This window comes from Colias eurytheme, chromosome 4, assembly GCF_061535395.1.
Source record: "Colias eurytheme isolate Ceu_HAF_F1 chromosome 4, ilColEury1 Martin Lab GWU primary, whole genome shotgun sequence".
NCBI classification, from domain to species: Eukaryota; Metazoa; Arthropoda; class Insecta; order Lepidoptera; family Pieridae; genus Colias; species Colias eurytheme.
In genome coordinates this window covers 2487978-2511278 of record NC_142983.1, presented here as the reverse complement: position 1 = coordinate 2511278, position 23301 = coordinate 2487978, and the positions used below count along the sequence as shown (strand labels likewise).

Sequence of the window (23301 nt, the reverse complement as noted above, 5' to 3'; positions counted from 1 at the left end):
GATTATTTTTACTATGCAATTGAGATTAAAAATGTTCGAGCAATCATGTCAAATAACGAATTCAATTTCTTGTTTAACAACGGTATCCCACAACCAAAAACAGTAACCTAAGCAAATTTTGCGTCACATATTTTGAGACAGGATACCACATATTAATGTTATCCGAATTAGGTACCCACATCCAAGTTTTATCAAAGAGCAAAATCCTAAAATGATGCAACCACTGAAAGGTAAGAAAATAACGGCAGATCATCCAAAAATATATCACTGTTTTAAACTGTGTTTTTTTTTGTGGTTTGTAGGGTTCCGTATCCAAAGTGTAAAACGACACGACTGAGACTTCGTTGTCTGTCTATCTCCAGGCTGTATCTCATAAGCCTTGATAGCTAGAAAGCTGAAATTTTCTCAAAGGATGTATTTCCGTTGCCGCTATAACAACAAATACTAAAAATTAAATATTAAGGGAGGTCCCCATAGAACGCGAGTACAAGACGTGTACCCTTCGTGCGCGAGTCCGACTCGCACTCGGCTGGTTTTTCCTATTATTCACTGGTATGTTGAATTTGTAAAATCTTTTCTCAGAGACACAAAAATAAAAGCTTAAATAAATATTTACTGAACGGGAGTCTTCTTTTTAAAAAAACCGATAAAAAAATATACTGTCTATAAATATATATCTTAGTTTTTTGAAACAATTATATCCATTCAATAATTTTACACAAAATATAATATTCTATACGCAAAATTAAAGATAGTTATGCACCCAAGAATTGACAAGGTGACTCAAGATAATAATTGTATCCGTAAGTGTTAAAAAAATATAAACATAAGTAATTATGATAAAACTAATTAATTTTCTTATCAATATTTAAATTACTAAAAACTCACGAATATTAAGAGTGGGTATAAAGCAAAATCACCAATCTACTTTTAGATGATACGTGTAATATTCAAGATCAAATATAAAAAATAAAATATGTCAAACTTAATGATATTTTCGAGGGTTCTGTCAATCAATCAATCAATCTCAGACTGTTAGGCGCGGGTCAAACACAAGCGGCGCGGGCGCGGGCGCGGGCGTGCCATAAGCGCATCTCTTCAACCTGTTTTGCACCACGTCCTTCTTCTACATTTTGTATGAAAGAACTTTGGAAATAGCCAATAGCGCACCCGATGCGCGCCGGCAGTGCGCCCGATGCACGCCGAGCCGCTTGTGTCTGTCCCGCGCCAAATGTACCTACCACCAAGTTCTTTTTCTTTTTTAATAAAAATAATTGATCTTTTGAAGCTTTTATCCCAAAAAAATATTTTTATAATCTTTTCTATTATATTTCAAAAGCAGCCAAAATCTTCATTGCTACTTTTTACTCGACATTTCTTACTTTGTTTTTTCTTATTTTACTAGCGGCTTGCCCCGGCTTCGCTTATGATATTGAGCCTCGACAAAAAAACTATGTTACTCAGAAACTACTGATGTAGCTTTTATTGGTAAAAGAAAATATAAATCTTTCCACTTTTATGTGATAACAAAACATGAACACTTTATTATAGAAAAATCTAATGAAAGATAAAATTAAATCAATAAAGTTTTTATTTGTATCCTGCTAAAGATAGTAGATATCTTTTGAATGTACTTATGTATCCAAAGGTTGCATATATCATTCTTTCTTCATTGATTTTTTAGTTACACTGTTACCTACAATTTGCAGGTAACAGTGTCCTACAAATAATATATACCTAATTGGAAATGAAATATAATAAAATAACTTTGGATTTACTCTAATAGTAGTTAGTACCAGTGCTCTGAGTATATTTATTTCAATATTTTCACTTATAATACCACAAGAGCTTCAAAATTATCGGGTATTTTCCGATAGGTTCGTTGCAAACAAATGAAGGAGTCAAGTTTTTAGTCAAGGTTAAAAAATCACGAGCGCGAAGCGCGAGTGATTTTTCCTGAAAAACTTGACGACTTTATTTGTTTGCAGGGAACCTTGAGGGAAATGCCAGATAATTTTGAAGCTCGTGTGGTATTCGGGAGATTATTTTTCCGTCCCAAATGTCGGCCAATAATTTCACAATTGAATTGAACCTGTCAGTTTGACGTCAACGACCAGAGAAAATTTTCAAAAAATTATCAGTATAATACCATGTAGTAGGGATGTAACGATACCGATACCGATATATCGGCCGATATATCGGCAAGCCGATATATCGGTATCGCCGATAATAAATCAACCGATACCGATATTTTTTTATTAAATTCTTTCTTTTCTTTTATGTTTTTGCATTGTATTCATTCATATTGTTTTATTTCTGTTTCTGTAACAGTGTTAAAGAAGAGCGGAACCTCCTGACACAAGCATTTTATTTGCTTACTAGGAGTGTTCCAATCACAAATTTGTTTATGTAAAGGAAAGAAATAAATAATTTCGAATTTTTTTAATTTTTAACGTGATAACTGATAACATTTTTAAAATCGTTTTAGTCGGGTGACATGTTCATAAACTTGTGTCACACCAAAACCTCACGAGCGCGATCGCAGGTATAACGAGAGAGAGACGGACCGATCTCCCGTTTCATCTCGAGCGCTGCCACTGCATTATGTTATCACGTAAACATCTCGATCGTAAACCTACTTTACAAACAACCAATTTTTTTGATATCAAATAATTCAAAAATCCGCGCCCAATGAACGATGCGGGAGGCCGCCCGCGCGTGCGCACTTTGTTTTCTGAAAAAACTCTACCAATTATAGTAAACTTTTATTAGGTACTGATTGTATGTGTATTACTTAAAGTTTAACTGACTTCGTAAAATAATAATACTAAAATAAATGGTTTTGTTGTTTTTTGATTTGGCATTTTTATTTAAAAGAATACGATTAACAGTTGTCTCTGTTAAATGTTGGTAACTTTTTATGCATAATTCACTATTTATCGATATCGGTATCGGTATCGGTATCGCCGATACATTACTACAAATATCGGTATCGGTATCGTATCGGCAAAATCATGTATCGTTACATCCCTACCATGTAGGTTGTACCACGTGACGTCGAATGGTGCAATTCTATTGGTCGATATTTGGGTCGGAAAAATAATCAAAATAATTTTACGTTCTCTTACTATACAGACCTGTAAAATTGGGTACTGAAAAGTAATAAAACTACATTCAAATGTTTACAAAAATTCGCTTGCCACATCCGGGAATCGAACCAACTAAGATCTGATAAAAGACCCTGCAATTTGCATCGATCGTTAGGTAATATCCCATAATGTAAGTACTTATAAGCATAATATCTATATTTGCATTAATCTATGAAAATAATATTATGAAAAGTGCGTCAACAACATATTGTGATCCAAATACGTTACATATTGTGGTACAAATACACCGGTTGTTGACTTCTCTAATTGTTTATTTTGAAATGTTTCCTTTATTTTCAAACAAGCTTGTTTGACTCGGGCCAAGTACCGATAAGAACATTTATGTGTTCTTACTTTTGGTAATTTATTCAAAATTGACATAGTATTACGGACTTTCATTGGGTTTTAATATTAATTTGCAAGTTTTTTGGGGTTTCGTATGCGATTGGAAAGGTAGTAGAGTCTTAATCTATGCAAAAAATAGGAAACTATTATAGTGTTGTATAATGAAAGGATGCACGTATTACAGTGAAGTTATATAGTAGTAGCACAGTCTAGTAAGTAGTTAATGATAATAAGTAGGTAGATGTTTAGCATAACTTCAAAATTTGACATCGCTATTTATTTATAGTTGTTATTTATCGAATACAGAATTATGTCTTTTTAGTGCTAGACACGCTCTTGGCTCTTGCTATAAGGTAAAGGGGGTAATAGGTCAAAAAAATAAAGCAGTTTATTTTCGAATATTTCCATTTTTAATAAACAAATCAATAAAAAGATTATATCAGTAAAATATATTACTCAAGTACGTTTTATATTACCAAAAAGTAGAACAATAAAACTAAATGCAATCAGACGACGACGCGACGTCAATTCGTATTGCCTCAAAGGATAATTACAGCAATCGTTTATGAATCTATAAAACAAAACTATTTCTGAAACTTATTTCAATTGTGAAAATTTTGCCTTTTTAACAGACGGGTCTCTACAGAACGAGCATAGAAATGACAGTACATTATTATTTTTCCCACCAGTATAGTATTATTAATTATCTGTGATTACTGATTATACTATAGGTATATTACAGTTCAACCTGTTTTACGTTATAATGCACTTTGACTAGATAGAACTACGTGACCGAAAGTATATTTGCTGCATGATATATTTTAAGTAAGTAAACACAAAACATTTTTTTGTCTTTCATTCGCAGTTGACCCCTATAAAAAACATAAATACATAAACTATTAAATCAATATTTACATTCGAGTATCTTTATCAGTAATAATATAATATTAATAACATTGACATTTATGTGTTTGGGCGCCAGGCAAAGTAGGTATAATCACTACATAGTATAAAACAAAGTCGCTTTCTCTGTCCCTATATCCCTATGTATGCTTAAATCTTTAAAACTACGCAACGGATTATGATGCGGTTTTTTTTAATAGATAGAGTGACTCAAGAGGAAGGTTTTAGTATATAATTTATTATGTTTTAGAAAGAGCGGGCGAAGCCGCGGGCGGAAAGCTAGTAATAGTACAATTTCTTACAGTTCCCGTTCCCGCCAGATTTCCGGGATTGCGCCATTTTCCCAGGATAAAAAGTAGCCTATTCCTTTCTCGGGTATCAAAATATCTCAATACCAAATTTCATGAAAATTGGTTCAGTAGTTCAGGCGTGATTGAGTAACAGACAGACAGACAGAGTTACTTTCGCATTTATAATATTAGTATGGATTAAAATTGTACGTAGTGACAGAGAATGTATAATTATTAATCAAAAAATATACCTACCCGTCAATATTCAGAAGGAAGTAATTGTTGAAAAAGTTGCTATCGATTTTATGACTTTTTCAAGAACAAGGATCAAAACTGATAATGAGAATAAACAATTAAAAATTAAAATAACGTAAACAATATTATTAAAAATATTTAACAGAGTAGATCTAATACATCATCATACATTTAATATTTAGGGAAAATTTTTAAGGGAAAATACCGTAGTCTATTTGTGACGCTTTTGCAAATAAACAGCACTAATTTTTAATTTCAAATACAAAAGTTGAAAGTATTTATTTTATTTTTCCCCAAAAGTGTTGGATAAAGGGATGGTAGATTTTACTAGTGGTTTTCATTGGGGAAAACCCACAGGGTGTTACCAGTAGGCGGTTTCAAAGAGGGACAATGAGATAATATTATACAGTCTCCTTTTTTACGACGATGTATTGATTAAAAATAAATGTTAAAACAATTTCCTATTCGATAAGATATCTCGGGCATAAAATAAACAATTATGTCTTTATTTTTATTTATAAAAGCATTACAAGACATGTAAAAGCAAAGTTTTCGTCACATTGTTATCTCGAGCTTATTCTAAAAATGGACAATATATAAAAAGATTTAAAAGCCCTTCAAGGTCAATTTCTTGTTTATTTATTTAATCGGTATTGTACTTATAAGACAGTTATGAATGGCGTATAACTCGATCTACAAGGCCTAAAAATAGAATGAAAAATTGCAAAACACTGAAATAATTCGAGTGTGACCCAGTAAAAGATTGGCAAGATTGATCTAAAAATAATTATGTGATAAAAATGAAGATTTGTCAGATTTAGTACTAGAAGTGGTCTTTAGAAGCCACCCGAAAATAAAAAGGCGCAATTTTCTGACATTAGCTTTTTTTCATCTCTTGGTTCACGGTGCCTAGTTGTTTCTACAATACATTATCATCATAATTTAAAACACGGAGATTGTCAAAAATATGTTTTATGTACGTACATATCCACATTGAAATCAACGGAAACTCATATGTATGATTATTAGTAAAATTACCATATTAAATTAGTGAATTTTCAGAAAAAAGGCATAAGTACAATAAAAAAAACATCCTCTACATCCCTTAATTTCTTGATTTAATTCTAATCTTATCTACGTACTTAATTAGGTATAAGCTTTTTTTAATTCCTAAAATAATAAGATTAATTTATTTAAATGGAGATATAACAATAATCATAATCAAATTCTTTTATTTATATTTATTTAATACCTACTGATCATGATTAGACATTCCTAACTATAATTGGTTCTAATCTATAAAGGTAAATGACCCTACTCATTATAATTTTGTAAAAAACAATATAATATATTTAGAGAAAAAGTTCTTCCAATAAGTCAGAACCTAAATATCGCAGAGAACTAATAGCTATTTAACAAGAAAAGTTTTGTCAAAATCCGTCCAATGGGTACCTATTGTGTAAAACTTGGACAGTCATCTACAGTTTTATTTTATAATCTGGATTAATGAACTACTTTCAATCGATAAATAAAAATAAAGGTTACGTTTGTACCGCCCTTATCTTTTTATTTTGTAAAACTAAGTACTCGTAGCTATCCACCAGCGCGTAGTTAAAGAAAAACCCGCATAGTTCTCGTCTCCGTGGGATTTCCAGGATAAAAAATATGTTATGTCCTTTCTCAGGTCTCAAACTATCTTTGTACAAAATATGAAGTAAATCCATGCAGTTCTTTTTGAGTTTAGCCTGGACATACATACAGACAAACAGACCAACATACAAAAATTCTAATAACTATATTTTTGGCTTCGATATCGAATGTAGATCACAACCCAAGTATTCTTTAAAAAAAATATTGAATGTTCCGTTTTAAATTTCTTACGATTTTATTTTATGTACCTATATAGTAATAGATAAGAAACTATGACGTCAAAATATTATGTATGTGCTTGAATATAAAGCACATTTGATATCACAGTTTCAGCTCTTTTTAACAATGGCATTTGAATGAATTCAGTATGCACCAGTGCTTAAATAAATTACAAATATCTTAAAATAATAAAATTGTTATTCCCAGGAGAAAAGATAATAGATATCTTAATGAGTCTGGCACAGATAAAACATAGGATAGCTACACGCAATCTAAGCTTATGATACACGACTTATAAATCGGCTGGAGATATCGGCTAAAAATAAATAATAGTTTATAATTAGGTTTGCCAAATACAGGGTTTTCCAGAAATGGTTAAATTTTTATAATCCTGTAAAGATTTTTCTGCATATTTGCACAAAACGAAGTATAGAGTTGGCATTTAACCTGTAGAGTACAGTGTCTACGTCGAAGTACCTACATTATAAATGTATGTTATTTTCATACATATATCTAGATGGTTATTTTAAAGAAATTTAGGAATTTAATCGCAAGATTAAAAGCAGTATAGGTGTTAGGTACAGCAATAAAATCACATTGTCATAATAATGCAACCTGTAAACAAAAAATTATGTGATGATGTCCCATTTTCTTCTTCATTAAATCACTTAGAATTTAGTTATACTTATTAATATAACAATAAGCAAATAAAAGACTATTAGCAATAAATAATTTATTCCAATATTCAACTATTTCGCTGGCAAGAACCAGCCATGTAAACACTTCGGTGCCGGCGATGGAGTTTCAAAAATAGCTCTTGCTTCTTCTTGGAAAGTCTTTGCATCCAATACTAAGAGTCCCACCCGACGTTCCTCGTCTCCGAACACAATGGCACATAATAGTATACCATCATCTTCTTCCTGGAGTGAAAAAACATCGTTACAGAATAATTAGCAAAGAAAAAAGGGTACAAAAAGATTACTAAATTATGCCTATGTTTGTACGTTGAAAGTGTCAAATTTTGTGTTTTTATTGTTATCCATATCTCGTAGATACTAATAAATATTTTTAAGTAGGTATAAAGTACATCCTTATTACAATTAACGAGTACCTACAGTGCCTTCAAAACAAACCAAACCTACATACATGGAATTTGAAACCATCGACCTTTGGACATCATTTTTATCAGTCAGTCGCATCAGATCCTTTTATTATGTTTGAGTTTCAAAGCTTGGCCGAGTAACGGAAAGTTGTATTTTTAGGGTTCTGCAGTACATCAGTAGTATAACGTAAGTAATCCGGATAACATTATTTTAGTTTCCAAAATGTTTGATCTTTTTAATCTTTTGGAATTTCCAATTTCTTTGAAATCTGTAGCAATATTATTTATGCATATAGTATTATATCATAAACAGCTTTCCAAACGTACGTACCGACTATAATTAGTAGATACCGAATGAGTTGATGTGTACCAAATGAGGTGATCTATATACATCTTTATAGTCCGTAGCTGTTTTATTTTGTAGATCGAATTAATATATGCTACAAATAGTAAACAAATATATCGGTTGATGTGTCATACAAGTGTATGACACATCAAGCAAACTTGCTAAAACAAAGCAATAATATTATAACCAGAAAACAAATCTTTAATGAAATCTTATCACTGTAATTTAATGTCTTTTTAATTTCAGGTACATTCTTTTTTCTCAACGTTGGATGTAAGCAGAGCGTATGTGACAGCCATTGGACGACTCATTGGTTATAAGCAACGGAACCCACAATTCAATTTAACCCGCATTGGTCTTGTCTCAATTTTAATTACTCATTTAATATTTTATGTACAATGTACATACATATGTTAATATTGATTTTGAATTCGAAATTTATTGTTAAAAACTGTAATAAGTTGTTAAATAATAATGAATATAATGAATGTTTCACAGACTTATCAGAAATTGTAATAGCTATAATAAAACTTATAATTATTGGGTACAGTTAACATTTATTCAATTATTAATGGATAAATACCGTAGAATCCGGTCGAGGCACAAATATAGGCTCACTGGGATAACAGCCATCGTCCCACCAGGTCGTCACTTTACCAGTTTTTGTGTCCACTTTGATTATCTGAAAAATTTTACAAGAAAAATAATTCTATAATATTGCTATTTGCAGAATACTCTGCTTTATTTTTGAGATTACCAAAAATATATTTTATCTACATTTATTTGTAAAGGCTAGTTAAGGCTTAATATTATCTATATACTTACTGATCCTGGATGCTCTGCATCTACATCAGAGCTGATGGCGTAGAAATATCTATAAGCACGACCTGAAAATAATACAATAGAATAGATACTAATTTAATTTTTTACAAGTAAGAAAATAATATGGATTATGGATAATTTCATACATTTCGTATAACCAAAGTTCAAAGATAAAAAAGAGAATCAAAGCCAGTATGTGCCATGTATGTATGAAAACTTTTTAAATGTGTTGATCAATGTTTTTTAAAAACACATAAACACAAAATTGCGATGTTTTCCGATAGCTCTCGTGATTCTGTATATATTTCCGTTAAATATATCTCCTCAAAACAAATCCTCTGACGCAATAGTCAGGATTTCTTCTAATTAGGTCAAGCAACAACGTTGAAATAAACAATGCATAAATTTAATCACACATTACAGCTTTTCCTTGCCAAAATCATTAACATTTGGGTAAAGGCCAAATCGGTCAAATAATTATTGAAATAATTTCTGACTGAAATCTTTTCTTACCGTTGTATTTTTCATAATAAGTCTTTGGTGTTTCACATCCAACATCTGCCAACAATTCTGCATCGATTTTTGTCATATTGGGATCGTTTAGGTCCATCTCCAGTCTTTTGGGTCTGCCTCTAAACCATGCAGCATAGTCGGCATTTGTTTGCATTGTCTGTGTTTGGAAATTTACTTTTTAGAAATATTATCGGAAAGACAATTTGATGTAAATAACAAACATACTGCAAATATCAGAAAAAAGCCAGTCTTTTCGATAATCGTCACAAAAATTAACAGTTTTGAGAATCCACACATCCGTTCCTATCCGAAAGCGAAAATGCGAAAGTTTGTGAGGATGTGTGTGTTTGTTACTCTTTCACGCAAATACTACTGAACCGATTACAATGAAATTTAGCACACATATAGAAGGTAACTTGGATTAACACATAGGATAGGTTTTATCCTGAAAATCCCACGGGATCGAGAACTATACGGGTTTTTCTTTGAAAACGCGGGCGAAGCCGCGGTCGGTAATCTAGTATTATAATATATTTTAAAGAATAGGCTGAAAGCTGGGTCTGCGATTGATCAATCTTTTTCTTTTCCGACGGCATTTCATTTAGGAGTTTTGGAACTCGGCGAAAGCTTGTAATGTATGCATTTTCGAGTGAGTAAGGTATTTGTAAAGTTAAAAATTAAGGCCAATAATTAAATTTATTTACATTTGATAAGATTTTCTTAACTTCGCATCAAGTAAACACTAATCAATGTATCGTAAAAATATTTGCTGCAACGTTGATAGCGTTAAAATCATTATCACGCCTGTAATACGCAAATTATTAATGAAGGTTAAAAATAATAAACTTGTTCGTATCTATTAACACTCAATATTTACAAATATTGTCTTAAAAATAATACATTTGATTGGAAAGTTTTGGGATTGGTTTATATTGAAACTGCAAGAAGATATCAGTGAATAATAAACAATTGGGAGAGCATAATTAAAACACGAGGTCATTATCCAGTGGATAAGAAATGGTGACATTAATTGACAATAATGTTAAAATAAGAGCACTAGTTCACAAGACCTAGTGGTTAGGGATCGAATACTGATTGTGCGTTTTTTGCATCATCAATAATTGCTCTTTCTTAATATGAAATTAAACAAATAACTATACTGAAGATTCATCTTATTGTCATGAAAATAATATACATATAAATAAGTAATTTTAGTGCTATATTTATATTATTAAACGATTTACATACTAAAAACTTCCTAAAGAGTGATTACTTTTTAAGTGATAGAGATAGAGATAGAGTGGTCCCTTTACTTAAAAAAACCCGTATCCATTGCATAGTTTTAAAGATCTAAGAATACATGTGGACAGCGGGATTTTGTTTCATACTATTACTATTTAGATTATATTATCATATTTTGTAAAACTACTTAATAAATTTACCCACCTCAATAGCATCCACGTACATTGCATCCAGCACTTTGGCGTCTTTATAAGCGCACAGATCGACCACTAATTTTCCTTCATGTTCAAAACTATTTATTATATGCAAGAAAAACATTGTATCCGTTCTGTAGCGCTTTATTTCATCGCCTGTTGTTCGACTTATAAGAACTATGTGAGTCTGGAAGTAATTGCATATGTATTATGATTTAAATGTATTTTTTAACTTTGTTAAAACTTATTCGTCGAATAAAGTATTAAACTACCATTTAAAAAATGTATTCTAATTGTCCGTATTTGATAGTTTACAGAACGTTTACCTTATTAGACGGATAAATTTTAACCAAGGATTGAAAAATCGGCCCTTTATGCAATAAAGATTTTGTGTTTCATTTCATAAATATCCCAAATAAAATTGAATCATCATGTAAAATAAATATTGATGGAAAAACAATTTTACATTTTTTAAATACTTAATTAATACTTAATTAATTAATTTAAACATGAATTTTGACCTTAGAATTTTGTCAATGTAAAAACTTTTCTAACATCATTTTTAATAAAGCGTTAATTTTTAATTTATTCATTAAAAAATAGGAAATACCTCGTATTCAGAAAACCACTTCAAACTGGCTATAAGCGGTTGGTTTGTGAGTTGATTTCTGACCATGTTTATTAACGACACTGTAAGAGGCTGCTCTACTATGACAAAATAGTTCTCCGTTATTCCTGAAAATTGTACATTTTTTTAACATTTGGTATTAAATATTTAATGTATTATAAAATATAATAAATAAATGTAATCCATTATGTGTACGACAATCCGAAATTTGAAAAAAGTCTAAGTCGTAGCAAATGTAGAGCGAAAGACGTGGGTTTGAATCCTGCCCCTGAACAATTTCTTTTCGGTTTTTAGAGTAAGTTTAAAAAGTATGCATATTCATTTACCAAAAGTATGCATATAGGCTGGATGAAGCGACCATCTTGGTTTCATACTACCAACTATTTCAGCGTTGGCAAACATATCACCTGAAAACGCATTTATTAAGAATTATTGTATTCATATTAAGCGTTCTGACCATCATTTTTCTTTTTGTCATTGCGTACTAAGACCCCGGCCCTGTAGAACCGCTATCCTGTTACAAATGACCCGAAATTTTGTGTCAGTGTTTCGGGTCATTTGTAACAGGATGGCGGTTCTACAGGGCCGGGGTCTTAGTACGCAATGACAAAAAGAAAAATGATGGTCAGAACGCTGATACCGGATACCTTAAGATACTGTAATATTTTATATTAGAGAATCTTAACATAAAATATTATAGTATCTTCACCGTGTGTGACGCGCTTTATTAGTTTGACGTTTTATTAATGGTGAATTAGTCACTAGGATTTTAAAGCTAAATTATGATTTCTAATTACAACATATTCTCATTTTTTCCTATCTAGATATTGTACAATAGTAGTATTTTACAATAAAATCGTTTAATTACAAAAAAAAATATTGTACCTTTCTCTTCAAAAGGAAATTTGACGACCACATGCCGTAACCTTCCCGAAACAATAGACATTCCGACATTATATACGTCGCCTGAAAATAAATATTGGCAAATATTTTGATCAATGTATTACGAATATAGTATTAACAGCTACGATATACAGTGTGTCCGGACATGACATACCGATATTTGAAGGGGCTATTCTCCAGGTATTTTTATCGACAATTCAACCCCTCTACAGTCCCCTACCTCACCCCCCTCAAAATGGCAAACCTATCAATTCGGATAGTGAATTTATGAAAATTGTAATAACTTCGAAAGTGAGTGTCACAAAATACTAAATTTGGTTTTATTTGAACAATAACAAGTTATTCTAGGGACCACTAAACAAATTTAATTGATAAGAGTGATGAAACATACTTTAAAAAATTCGAAAACCATTTTGAGGGGGGTGAGGAAGGGGACTGTAGAGGGGTTGAATTGTCGATAAAAATACCTGGAGAATAGCCCTTTCAAATATCGGTATGTCATGTCCGGACACACTGTATAGTATTAATTATTTTTTAACACAATAACATTATGAATTCCTTAAAATATTGCATAGATTGGTAAATATGAACTTTCAGAAGAATCAGTAGGAATCGATTATCCGTAGCTACTAAGAACTATAGCTCGTAGGTAGGCTCGTATGTTTGCCTGTTTTCTTTCGTCATCATTAATCGTATATTCTAAAGATTATACGATAAAAATATTTCTACCATTAGGCATGACATGCGGATGCGATGTGTGATTTATGAGAGCAACGCGATCCAAAAGATTAATCCTCTCCATTGTGTCCAGGTTTGTGGGGTCTATCCTGAAAACAACATAATATAATATATGTACTACATACTCGATTAATTAGTATTTTGTTTGCATGTGAAGATGCTTAAGATATGTTATGAATATAATATGTTTGTGAAGGTGAATTATGGACTAAAATAACTACAGTAAAATATATGATATGTCATTACATATATACATTTATATATAACATTTATATTATATTTACCTATGTATAACGGGTCCTTCTGTGAATGCATATATTTCATCTCCAAATGGGTACACAGATATCATGGCGTTGTCTGATATTGATTCCGCTGGATTGAAAATGGCGGAAACTCTGTAATATAGATAGAATAAAAAAAACATGCTTTAAATATTTCATAGTAGGTATATATTAAAACTAAGTACTTTGTTAATTACTTAATACTTACACACTTAATACTTACATAGGTATTATGTTCGCATTGCATTGTTATTTAATTCAAATTGTGAAGAATCGACGGATTCGAATTCTAATTTAATCTAATAAAAAAATTTTTTTTTGTCAAGTGCCATCGCACTGTTTTTTTAATTAATTATTAAAATTAAATTTATTTAAATAACAGATACGTCGCATATATATTATAAAATATACCTACAAGAAATATTTAGATTTTACCTATCGAAAATAGTATGACAAGGGTCTGGTACAGCCTTCGTACCAAACTCCGTGACGACGATCCGCTGCGCCGCTTGGTTCTTCTTGTAAGTGTTGGAGCGGAGGAAACGACATTGGTATGTAACCTGGCCGTCGTTGATCGAAAATCTAGCAATCAAATTGATCACTTATTAAGTTAAGGATATAGAAAAGTAGGATTACGTTCAGTTGACTCAAAAATTTGTGTTTACTAAAAGATATGGGTATAGAGAACTAGCTGCGCCCCGCGGTTTCACCGGCGTGGCTCAGCTCTTGTTGGTTTTAGCGTGATGATAGCCTATAGAGGCTATAGCATTCCTCAATAAATTAGCTATCTAATACCGAAAGAATTTTTCAAATCGGACCAGTAGTTCCCGAGATTAACGTGTTCATACAAACAAACTTCAGCTTTATAATAGAGGTATAAGTATAGATAGTATTGATTAGGTAACTCCGTAGCACATTAAAAAAATACGGTACGAATTGTGAAACGTTGTTTCTTGGAACGACAGTAAAGAAGATAGAAAACATCGCTTCATACATACAAAAGTAAAAATTTTACTATACATACAAAAAATCGTTTTTGTGAATTGTTAATTTCCAGTTACTTGAGAAATCTTAATATTATTTTGATATTTTTTCATTTACACATCAAATACTTACCTATGTAAAAGAGCGGCACTATCAAACAAGTGCTTATATCGCATAGAGCCTACATTGAGCGAGCCCGGACCGTTTCGTAGCAGCGTCCCGCGTAGCCACGGCGGCATTCGGCCTGCATTAGAATTTAAGCTTTAATATTATTCAGGTATAAGGTATATAATTACGTAGAGTGATGTGTGTTATATTGGTATGTGTTTATGGAGAAGTTTAAGACAGGAAAATGTACAGAGACATTAAATTTTTTACATAAATTGGCAAAAACGACTATCTGGCAATAAATTATAATAAATTTTTGAATGTTGTCTTTTACTTTATCGTCTTATTACGTTTCCATAATTCTACAGACTATGTTTTTATTCTAAAAAGGAATCGAAATTTGATCTAGTCACCAAAAATTATTCTAAAACATCACAACCCTCAATTAAGTATACATAAAACTCACATAAAAAAATAAAAAGCCTTACCTGTGATTGTTCCTTTCACTGGTTCAACAATTTCCTCCCCACAGGACCGAAGCCATACGTTGGAATCACAATTTGGATAAAGCTTTCTTCCACTCGCCATCGTTTGAACAAAACAATTACTTTTTACATAAAATAACCTGAAATATTGGTTTCTATTGTTTTATTTATGACGAAAATAACAATCACACAAAAATAACTTAAAAAAATCTAATCTATGTAAGTATGTGTCTAAAATGAAGGTATAAAAATTTGATTAAAATAAAAATATAATATTAATACATTGTTCTAGGTCTAATCATCAGATTCTGTATAGATATCATGATTTAGTCAAATAACGTAAAACTTATATCTTCGTTGCAGTTCACATACTGCGTTATAGCGAAGTAAGAGATGCTTATCCAATAGATAGCAAGTATAATTTAATTATAATATCTATTTCTGTAGAAGATATTTAATCACATTGTACAGATTTTGTTATATATATCGTTACTTTTTATTTGTGAATAACATATTATGTTTAACCGAAATTAAGATAATAATTTTCCTACGAAAAAAATATAATTTATTGATATTTACTACAAATTGAATAAAAAAACTGTACCTACACTGCTATCGCACCATTATTAAGGAAAAACGTATGGATAAAAACAAACGCGTATCATATTAGATATTAATTAAACCAAATAACATATTTTAAACTCACCATTTAAATAACATAAATTAATGAAAATAATATTATAAGCACTTTATACTATCAATAAATTATAAAACAAAACAAACATATTATTTATGAAGAAAGTCCACGCACCAATTGAAAATTTCACCAAAAAACCGCTATGAAAATGGTTCACGTATTTCACAACTGAAAGGGTGAACCTTAAGGGCTCGTGTAACCTTCTTGGAGGCTAATAAAGGTATGGCTCTATAGATATACTACATATTTATTTATATTGCAAAAAAAAACTGTTTGTGAATTTTAACACGTGACTATCAAATATCTCTTCCTCATTTGACTAATCCGCACATAAATTTGACTCTTCAGTTAAATGTATATAAAATATTAGCAAATATAATCAATTTAATTTGCGATGATGTCATTATTATTCATATTTCACAAAGTAATTGTAAAACATTTTGAAAATACAAGTGTAAGGACTTTCAAATCTCTAATAAACATGTTGGCAGAAATACAAAATTGAGACTTGCGTTTTCAGAATACACAAAACATCTATTACTCAGAACCTGTGATATAACATTACAACATACAAAAATAAACAGTAGCATAAATAAACTTTAAACTCACGACGGCAAAAACAATAAATTTTGAGCATTTTGAGTTTAAAATTTAAATATTGTGTACTCACTGTCCGTCTCGCGGACGATCGTTCACGGCCCCGACTGAAACAACATTACATTAGACCATCATTTCGTGAAGTATTTTGTTCCTAGTAATTACCACTTACAAGCTTTTTTCTAATGACATAAGCCACGCTATCGAAAATTAACGAAAATGTAATTGTGCCACACTACATGAGAATAAAACGCTTTCAGCATCAATGATATAAATTGTATCAATAGTAAATGAATATCTAAAAGTTTTTTAACGATTTTACCGTACCTACGGGTGCGGGTTATACGTTGTACTTGGTACTCCAGAAATCGTCTAAATTGGTGACAATATACTTAGCATTTAAAATATTTAACCGATTTGAAGTGTGCCAGTTCTCTACAACAGTAGGGACAACGTTAATGTTAAGAAGAACCATTTTTTAGACAACTAACATATAATAATTGTCTACAGAATGGTTTGGTTAACATGGATAACCAAACTTATAGCGCAGAGGCGCTATAATTTTCGTATAATCCTACACAAGTTCTAATAACATTCTTATTTTTAGATGCAAGCGTTTATTTGTTTATTTTTCCGTTTCCCACTTCAGAAAAGCAACAAGCGCTAGACGAATAAACTAGACGAATAAATAGAAAAATAGAGTTGTAATGATTTTCGGACCCTTTAACCGATTTCAAAATAGGAGTAAGTCTCTTGGACTGTATTTTTGTTACATCGCAGAAATAGAATTCAATGCAATATCGTTTACGCAAAATTGGCAATCCATCTTTTCATTACCAGCTCATTATATCGTTGTATTCAAGGTTCGAATCATCCATTTGCACTATTTAATCGTTTAACTTACTCGTGGTTTCTTTGACCTATTAACTACAAATACCGCCAAAGAAAGGATCGTTTTATATTTTCAATAGTCTCTGAAAAATATTGATCATTTCGAAACCAAATCCAATTCATATATATTATATACATATATACTATTGTGTGGTGTATGAGGCATTTTTTACAAGATTAGGCCATATAATTATTTTTAACAAAAATTAAACCGCCTTGAAATGGCCTTCAAATGGGACCAACCGGAAGGCTAGCAACTGAAAAACTTCAATCAAAACCCGTTCACAAATTGGTAAGTTCTCAGGTAACAAAGCCAGAAAAATACATACATAGCTACAATCTAATATTCTATCATCATAACACCATACAATACCTAATAATTTGTTCAGGAGCAAATGAAAGTCGAATGAAAGTAGTGGTAGTAGTAATGTCAGCATCGAAAATCATTTTCCGATGGACCTAGCGGTCCACGCGCTTTTCTCGGTCGAGCCAATGTCCACATTGCACACAGGTAGAGTACGTCAATAATGTGAAATAGCTAACAATATTTTTTACGACCAGCAGATTAGCCAGTTAGTTATTTATTATCATGCAAAAAATTGTCTAGAATTTGCATGACACATGAAAATTTTACTCCCAACGAATTAATAATATTTTGATGTTTTTATTACTGATGATAAACGCCACGTTAAAAAATTAAAAATAAATTATTTTTGAGGACTTTTAAGGACTCTAAAAGTGATGGTTTCTGGAAACGTTTACCTTATATTAAAGATTATATAACAGCCACGGTCACATTATATTAGTTAAGTGCACATCAGTTCCTATATGTTGTGTTCCTGACATTGAACGTGTAGGGGCGTTGAATAGAACAAGCTATAGGCGATTTACTTTAAACTGGTTTAATTCTACAACTTTGCAACTGTTAAAAAATTATTGTATAAGTAGTTCAACTTGAAAATTGTTTTTCTTATTCTTCTTATACTGCGATCGTTAGTTAATACATTGTTACACATACAAGATTCAAATTAGTACCTATCACATAGAGCCTAAATGTATAAATTTTTATTAATTTACATTTGTGATTTGACCAATCTTTCTTCGTATAATTATTCACCTAATAATCTTTTTTAGTAATAATACCTAAGCCTCATCATAAGCTTCTTTAAATGTACCTTTCTAAACTTTTCGCAGATCTATCAAATTGCCAGTTTAACATAAGTCTGTATTACATTCTCTCTTCTAGTGCTATTTAAAAAAAGAATACTAAAATCGCTCTCGTTTCGCGCCACACGCGATGACGTCACAGGACAGTCTGGGGAGCGCACGACCTCCGCGGACAAGGCCGCGCAAGTTCATGATCTAGCTGACCCTGACTGACCTCCAGGGACCCATGAGGATAACGCTATTGCAATTTAACTAATGCTAAATAAAATGCTTGTGACATGAAGGAATCTTATTTTATGCGAGTAGAATACCTAAGCGGCCGGCGTGGTGAATAATTTATTAAAGTGAAAATTTTCAGAAGACAATTCTGTTTAAAATTTTTATAATTTGTATAAGTATAGATAGAGAAAATATCTAGAGAAAAATGTATGCTATGCAACCATTAAAAATATTCCGAAAATTATTATAATAACGGAAAATGTATGCCGTGCACAGTGCAACCATCAATATTGTTTCAATAAGTAAAATTGTAATAATGTAAATCAACTAGCTAAAATATTATGCACATTATTTTTATTTGGTAATTTTCAAAAACTAACCACTGACAAGGAAATTTAGTAGTGTTCTGTTTATAAATAAAACAACAAAAATAAGTTTGCTATTTTTATTATAAATTAAATTTATTACAACGTTTATTTATAACCGTACATTTCAATATAATTTACCACAGATTCATTTATTAAAAAAAAAACTTATGAAAATCCCGCCAAAAATCATTGTTTAATTTTTTTCCTCGGTTCGCACTCAGGGCATTGCAGACACTTGATACACGGACACACTTTTTGCGGGTGAAGATAATATTCGTCGCCGAGCGCGTAGCATTTGCCGAGGTTTAGCATGTCTTCCAAGTCACACCTGAAATCATATACGGTAAATAAAAACGTCATATCAAATAAGTACGTATTTTATAATCTAGAATAATATAGAAAAACGGCAAACAAATAGTTATATATGTTTTAAGAAGATTAAATATTTTTTTGTCTATTATGATAAACTGAGGCTACGATAATAAAAACACAGTTGCTACGTAGCCGAGGCTTAAAATTCTGGTATGAAGTAAGTATTACATTTCACTAGTATTACTGAGATTAAAATACTACGCCTTTACAAAGCTCGTTGTTTAATTCGAAACGGAAGATGGAAACCGCGATAGGCGTACCTAAAAAGCTTTATTTCTAAATACCCAGGAAATACCTACCCGAACACATTAAATAAAAAACATGCTATATAAACTAACTTGCTATCTTCCAGTAATCTCTTCTCAGACTCATTGAGCGTGGGCACAGCATACTCTTGCACACCGCTCCTGCCCACAGTGACGGGGGTCGCGCAAATCCGCATATTGTAGCATTTGCCCGGGTCCCCCTGTTCGACTAGTGCGCTGTCTATGAATGTGGGTTTCTCGAAGAGACCTGGGAAATATTAGTTACTTTGTACATTATGAATTACCGCCACGTTGTGAAAACCCATAAAATTAATTGTGTTATTTATTTATTTATTTATTTATTTATTTATTTTACAAAGGATAGCCAACAATTGTTAACACTAATTTTAGACATACAAGGAGAATGCAATTTAACAAATCAAGTGCAACAATTAATTATAGGCTAACACACTGTGTTCTACACTAGTGACTAGACTTGCCCACTCTGATTTATTATAGCAATAAAAAAATTTTAAGGAATTTTCCTTTTTAATTTTCACCTCTGGAAAGGAAATAGATTATTTTTCTTTAAGATGTTTCAAGACTAGCGGCACCGTGATATAATTTGAATTGGTATTTTTCTCACAGGTTGTTGTCTTGAAAACCACTGGCGACGAAGAATTCATTTTTAAAAGAAAATTCATTTTAAAATCTTAATTTCAAATCTGCTTAAAATTCTTATACTTTTCCGATATTTCACCATGATCATATATCTATAAAACTACTAAAATATTACCCTGCATTATATTGGTAACGAATCTAGCTGAAGAGAATCCAATAGAGAGGTGGCCCTGTTCCCGGTTGCTTTTCACTTTACATATAATCTCGTCTGCTTCTCTCACCAGCCGGGTTAGGCAATCTGCTTGTGTCTGTGAAAAAATATAAATATTATTATAAAATTATTTCAGGGTATGGAAAAACATCACGTAAAAGGTTGATCAATTCAGTCCCATTGCATATTATGCATTTCAAGATGTTACTTCTTCATTGATCGAAATTCGAAAGTCGACACTTTTTTTCAATAGGTATTTATTCCATTCTACAATTAAATCCTTGTGGGTAAATCGAATTAAATTTTCTTTGACATTAGGTATACTTATTCCTACATAAAAATGTGTTACAGCATGGAAATTAGGAACTAAACATTCGGTTTCATGTGAACAACATTGCATTTTTTTCGTATAGTTGTCACGTGATTTACAATGAAATACAATCCCAGAAGCGAACCTAAATAATACGATCCATCGTATTTTCGATGTAAATTGATCAATCGCGAAGCCACTTATTGACATTGGCCGTTAAAACTATAGAGTTTCAAATCTATTTTGCTAGTTCAAGAACATCGTTGAGCAAAAAATATAAGAAAACTAGCTTTCCGCCTGCGGCTTCGCCCGCGTTTTCAAAAAAAAACCCGCATAGTTCCCGTTCCCGTGGGATTTCCGGGATAAAACCTAGCCTATGTCACTCAGAAATGATGTAGCTTTCCAACAGTGAAAGAATTTTTCAAATCTGCCAAGTAGTTTCGGAGCCTATTCAATTCATACAAACAAACAAACAAAAAATCAAACCTTTCCTCTTTATAATATTAGTATAGATAAAAACAGCAGCCATCTGTTATGTGTAAGCGGTTCTCGATTCGCGATCGACGATCGGGCCTTAGCGGAAGTAGAAAGAAAATAAAACCATTTAATAAATATATATGCATACAATTGTATGTAAATTAATACATTTATGTGTACAGTAATATTCGTAATAACGCTATAACTTTGAACGGACGCTCACCATTCCAAACAACTAATAATCCTCCAAACAAAAAAAGGGTTTTTAAATATTCACTCGCGCAATATTATAAATTATTTAGCTAATGAGAAAAAGAGTATTGCACTTCAAAATAAAAATATGTAAAGTCTAAGAGCTTACATGTTCGATCATTAATTATTAGGTACTTATGATCGAAGGCTACATAAATCTGATAAAAACTCGTGGAACTTAAAAGTAATATAAAATTAATCCTTTTCTGGTTGTAGTATAAAAAATAATAATAATTTAATACCCAACAGTAGGTACCTATGTAAAAACGTAGTTCTGGAAACGAGATGTAGACTCGTCAAGGACTAACTAGATTCTAACGATGGCATAGAGTAGGTATAGCAGCGAACCCTTAGTATAATAACTCTGAATACTCTAGTAATAGCAAGTGCTTGTGTCGAATATCATTTTAAAAATACGTTTTACTTGAAAAACCTATCTGCATATATCAATAACCAACAGATTAGTCTTACATCAAAAGTCAGACCTCATTGCTTAACCGCGATAATTAATTGCTTTAAATTATTATCAGCTACAATATGGCGCTTACTCGATCCTATTCTTTAACTCTTACATCAAAACGTAGAAACGCTATGCTGTGCTGCGACGACTGACATCACAACATGGCTCTTCATCGATTATATCTACTAACAATTATTAGTTGCCATGGAAACTACAGGTACCTGCGGAAAGTTCCCAGCCTTAGCAGCGGAGAACACAGGCACTCGAGTACATCGGCCGGTGCCGCAGACCACCGGCGTGGCGCCTTTGGAAGGGTCTGAACCGGTGATGGAACAGAAGAGCTGGTTCGCTCGCATCGCATTGATTGCGTTCACACCTAGTACTTTCCGTTTGTCGTATACGCCTGCTACCTTGAGGGTCTGGTAAAGTAAAATAAAGAACTTGATGGGATGCAAGAAGGTGCAAGGAAATTTTAAATTTGCCAATCGAGAGAGAACTTAAAAAATTACATAATTAATGTACTTAATAAACCCTAAATAACCCACAAACTACTGTTATTTTTAATCCCCTAATAACTTCTTATCACTAATCTATAGTTTTAAACAAGCAAGCAAGAATTTAGATTCTTCACCATTTTCTCTCCTATCAGGACAAGATATCGTAGACTACTTCTTATTAAGTAGGAGTTTAAGCTTAATATATAAACAGAAGGACCACATACATAAGCACATAGAGCGTAGTTACAATCCACGGGCGGGGTCTGCACAGCTATAACGGCTTGCGGACAGAACTGCGCGCACGCCAGACTCGTGGTGCGGACGTGTTGCATGTTGTAGAAGAAAAGGTCGCGGTCGGGCGTGTTGCAGCACGGCGGCTGGATGTAGCAACCCCCGCAGATTAACACTACGTCTGCGTCCTTGGGGAGGTGGTAATAGGTTATAGGTTATAGCTAATAGGTGGTGGTAGGTGGGTGGTAATGCCTAATAGGTAATAGAGGAAAGATATGCGTCTAAAGGATAACTAGACAATATTCACAGTTTAGTCGAACTTATAATATTATTGCTGTGTGAAATGTACGTTTGCGAATGTTTATTTATTATAATACAGATGAAAGGATTTTGATTTTCGATGAAAAAGATTTTGCTTTAAATTAATGTAAATAACTATATGAGTTTGTTTGCATTAAAATTAAAGGCAACGATCGGTAATTCAGTAATGACCAAATGAACCATTAAATTATTTTTAAGTTTTGTTCTG

At 31.9% G+C, this 23301-nt stretch overlaps 1 protein-coding gene across 1 annotated transcript; it reads right to left on the bottom strand.

Annotated features, from left to right (window-relative positions):
- Positions 1-7554: 7554 nt before the first annotated feature.
- Positions 7555-15291, bottom strand: LOC149908768 (carotenoid isomerooxygenase-like). Its single transcript, XM_090101558.1, has 13 exons — positions 15161-15291; positions 14697-14808; positions 14016-14162; positions 13584-13694; positions 13291-13388; positions 12544-12624; positions 11985-12065; positions 11641-11765; positions 11041-11217; positions 9595-9751; positions 9085-9146; positions 8843-8941; positions 7555-7731 (listed from the first exon to the last, which is right to left on the bottom strand). Exons 1-13 carry the CDS (start codon positions 15258-15260, stop codon positions 7561-7563), a joined length of 1521 nt encoding a protein of 506 aa, XP_089957684.1. The 5' UTR covers positions 15261-15291; the 3' UTR covers positions 7555-7560.
- Between the last annotated feature and the right edge of the window lie 8010 nt (positions 15292-23301).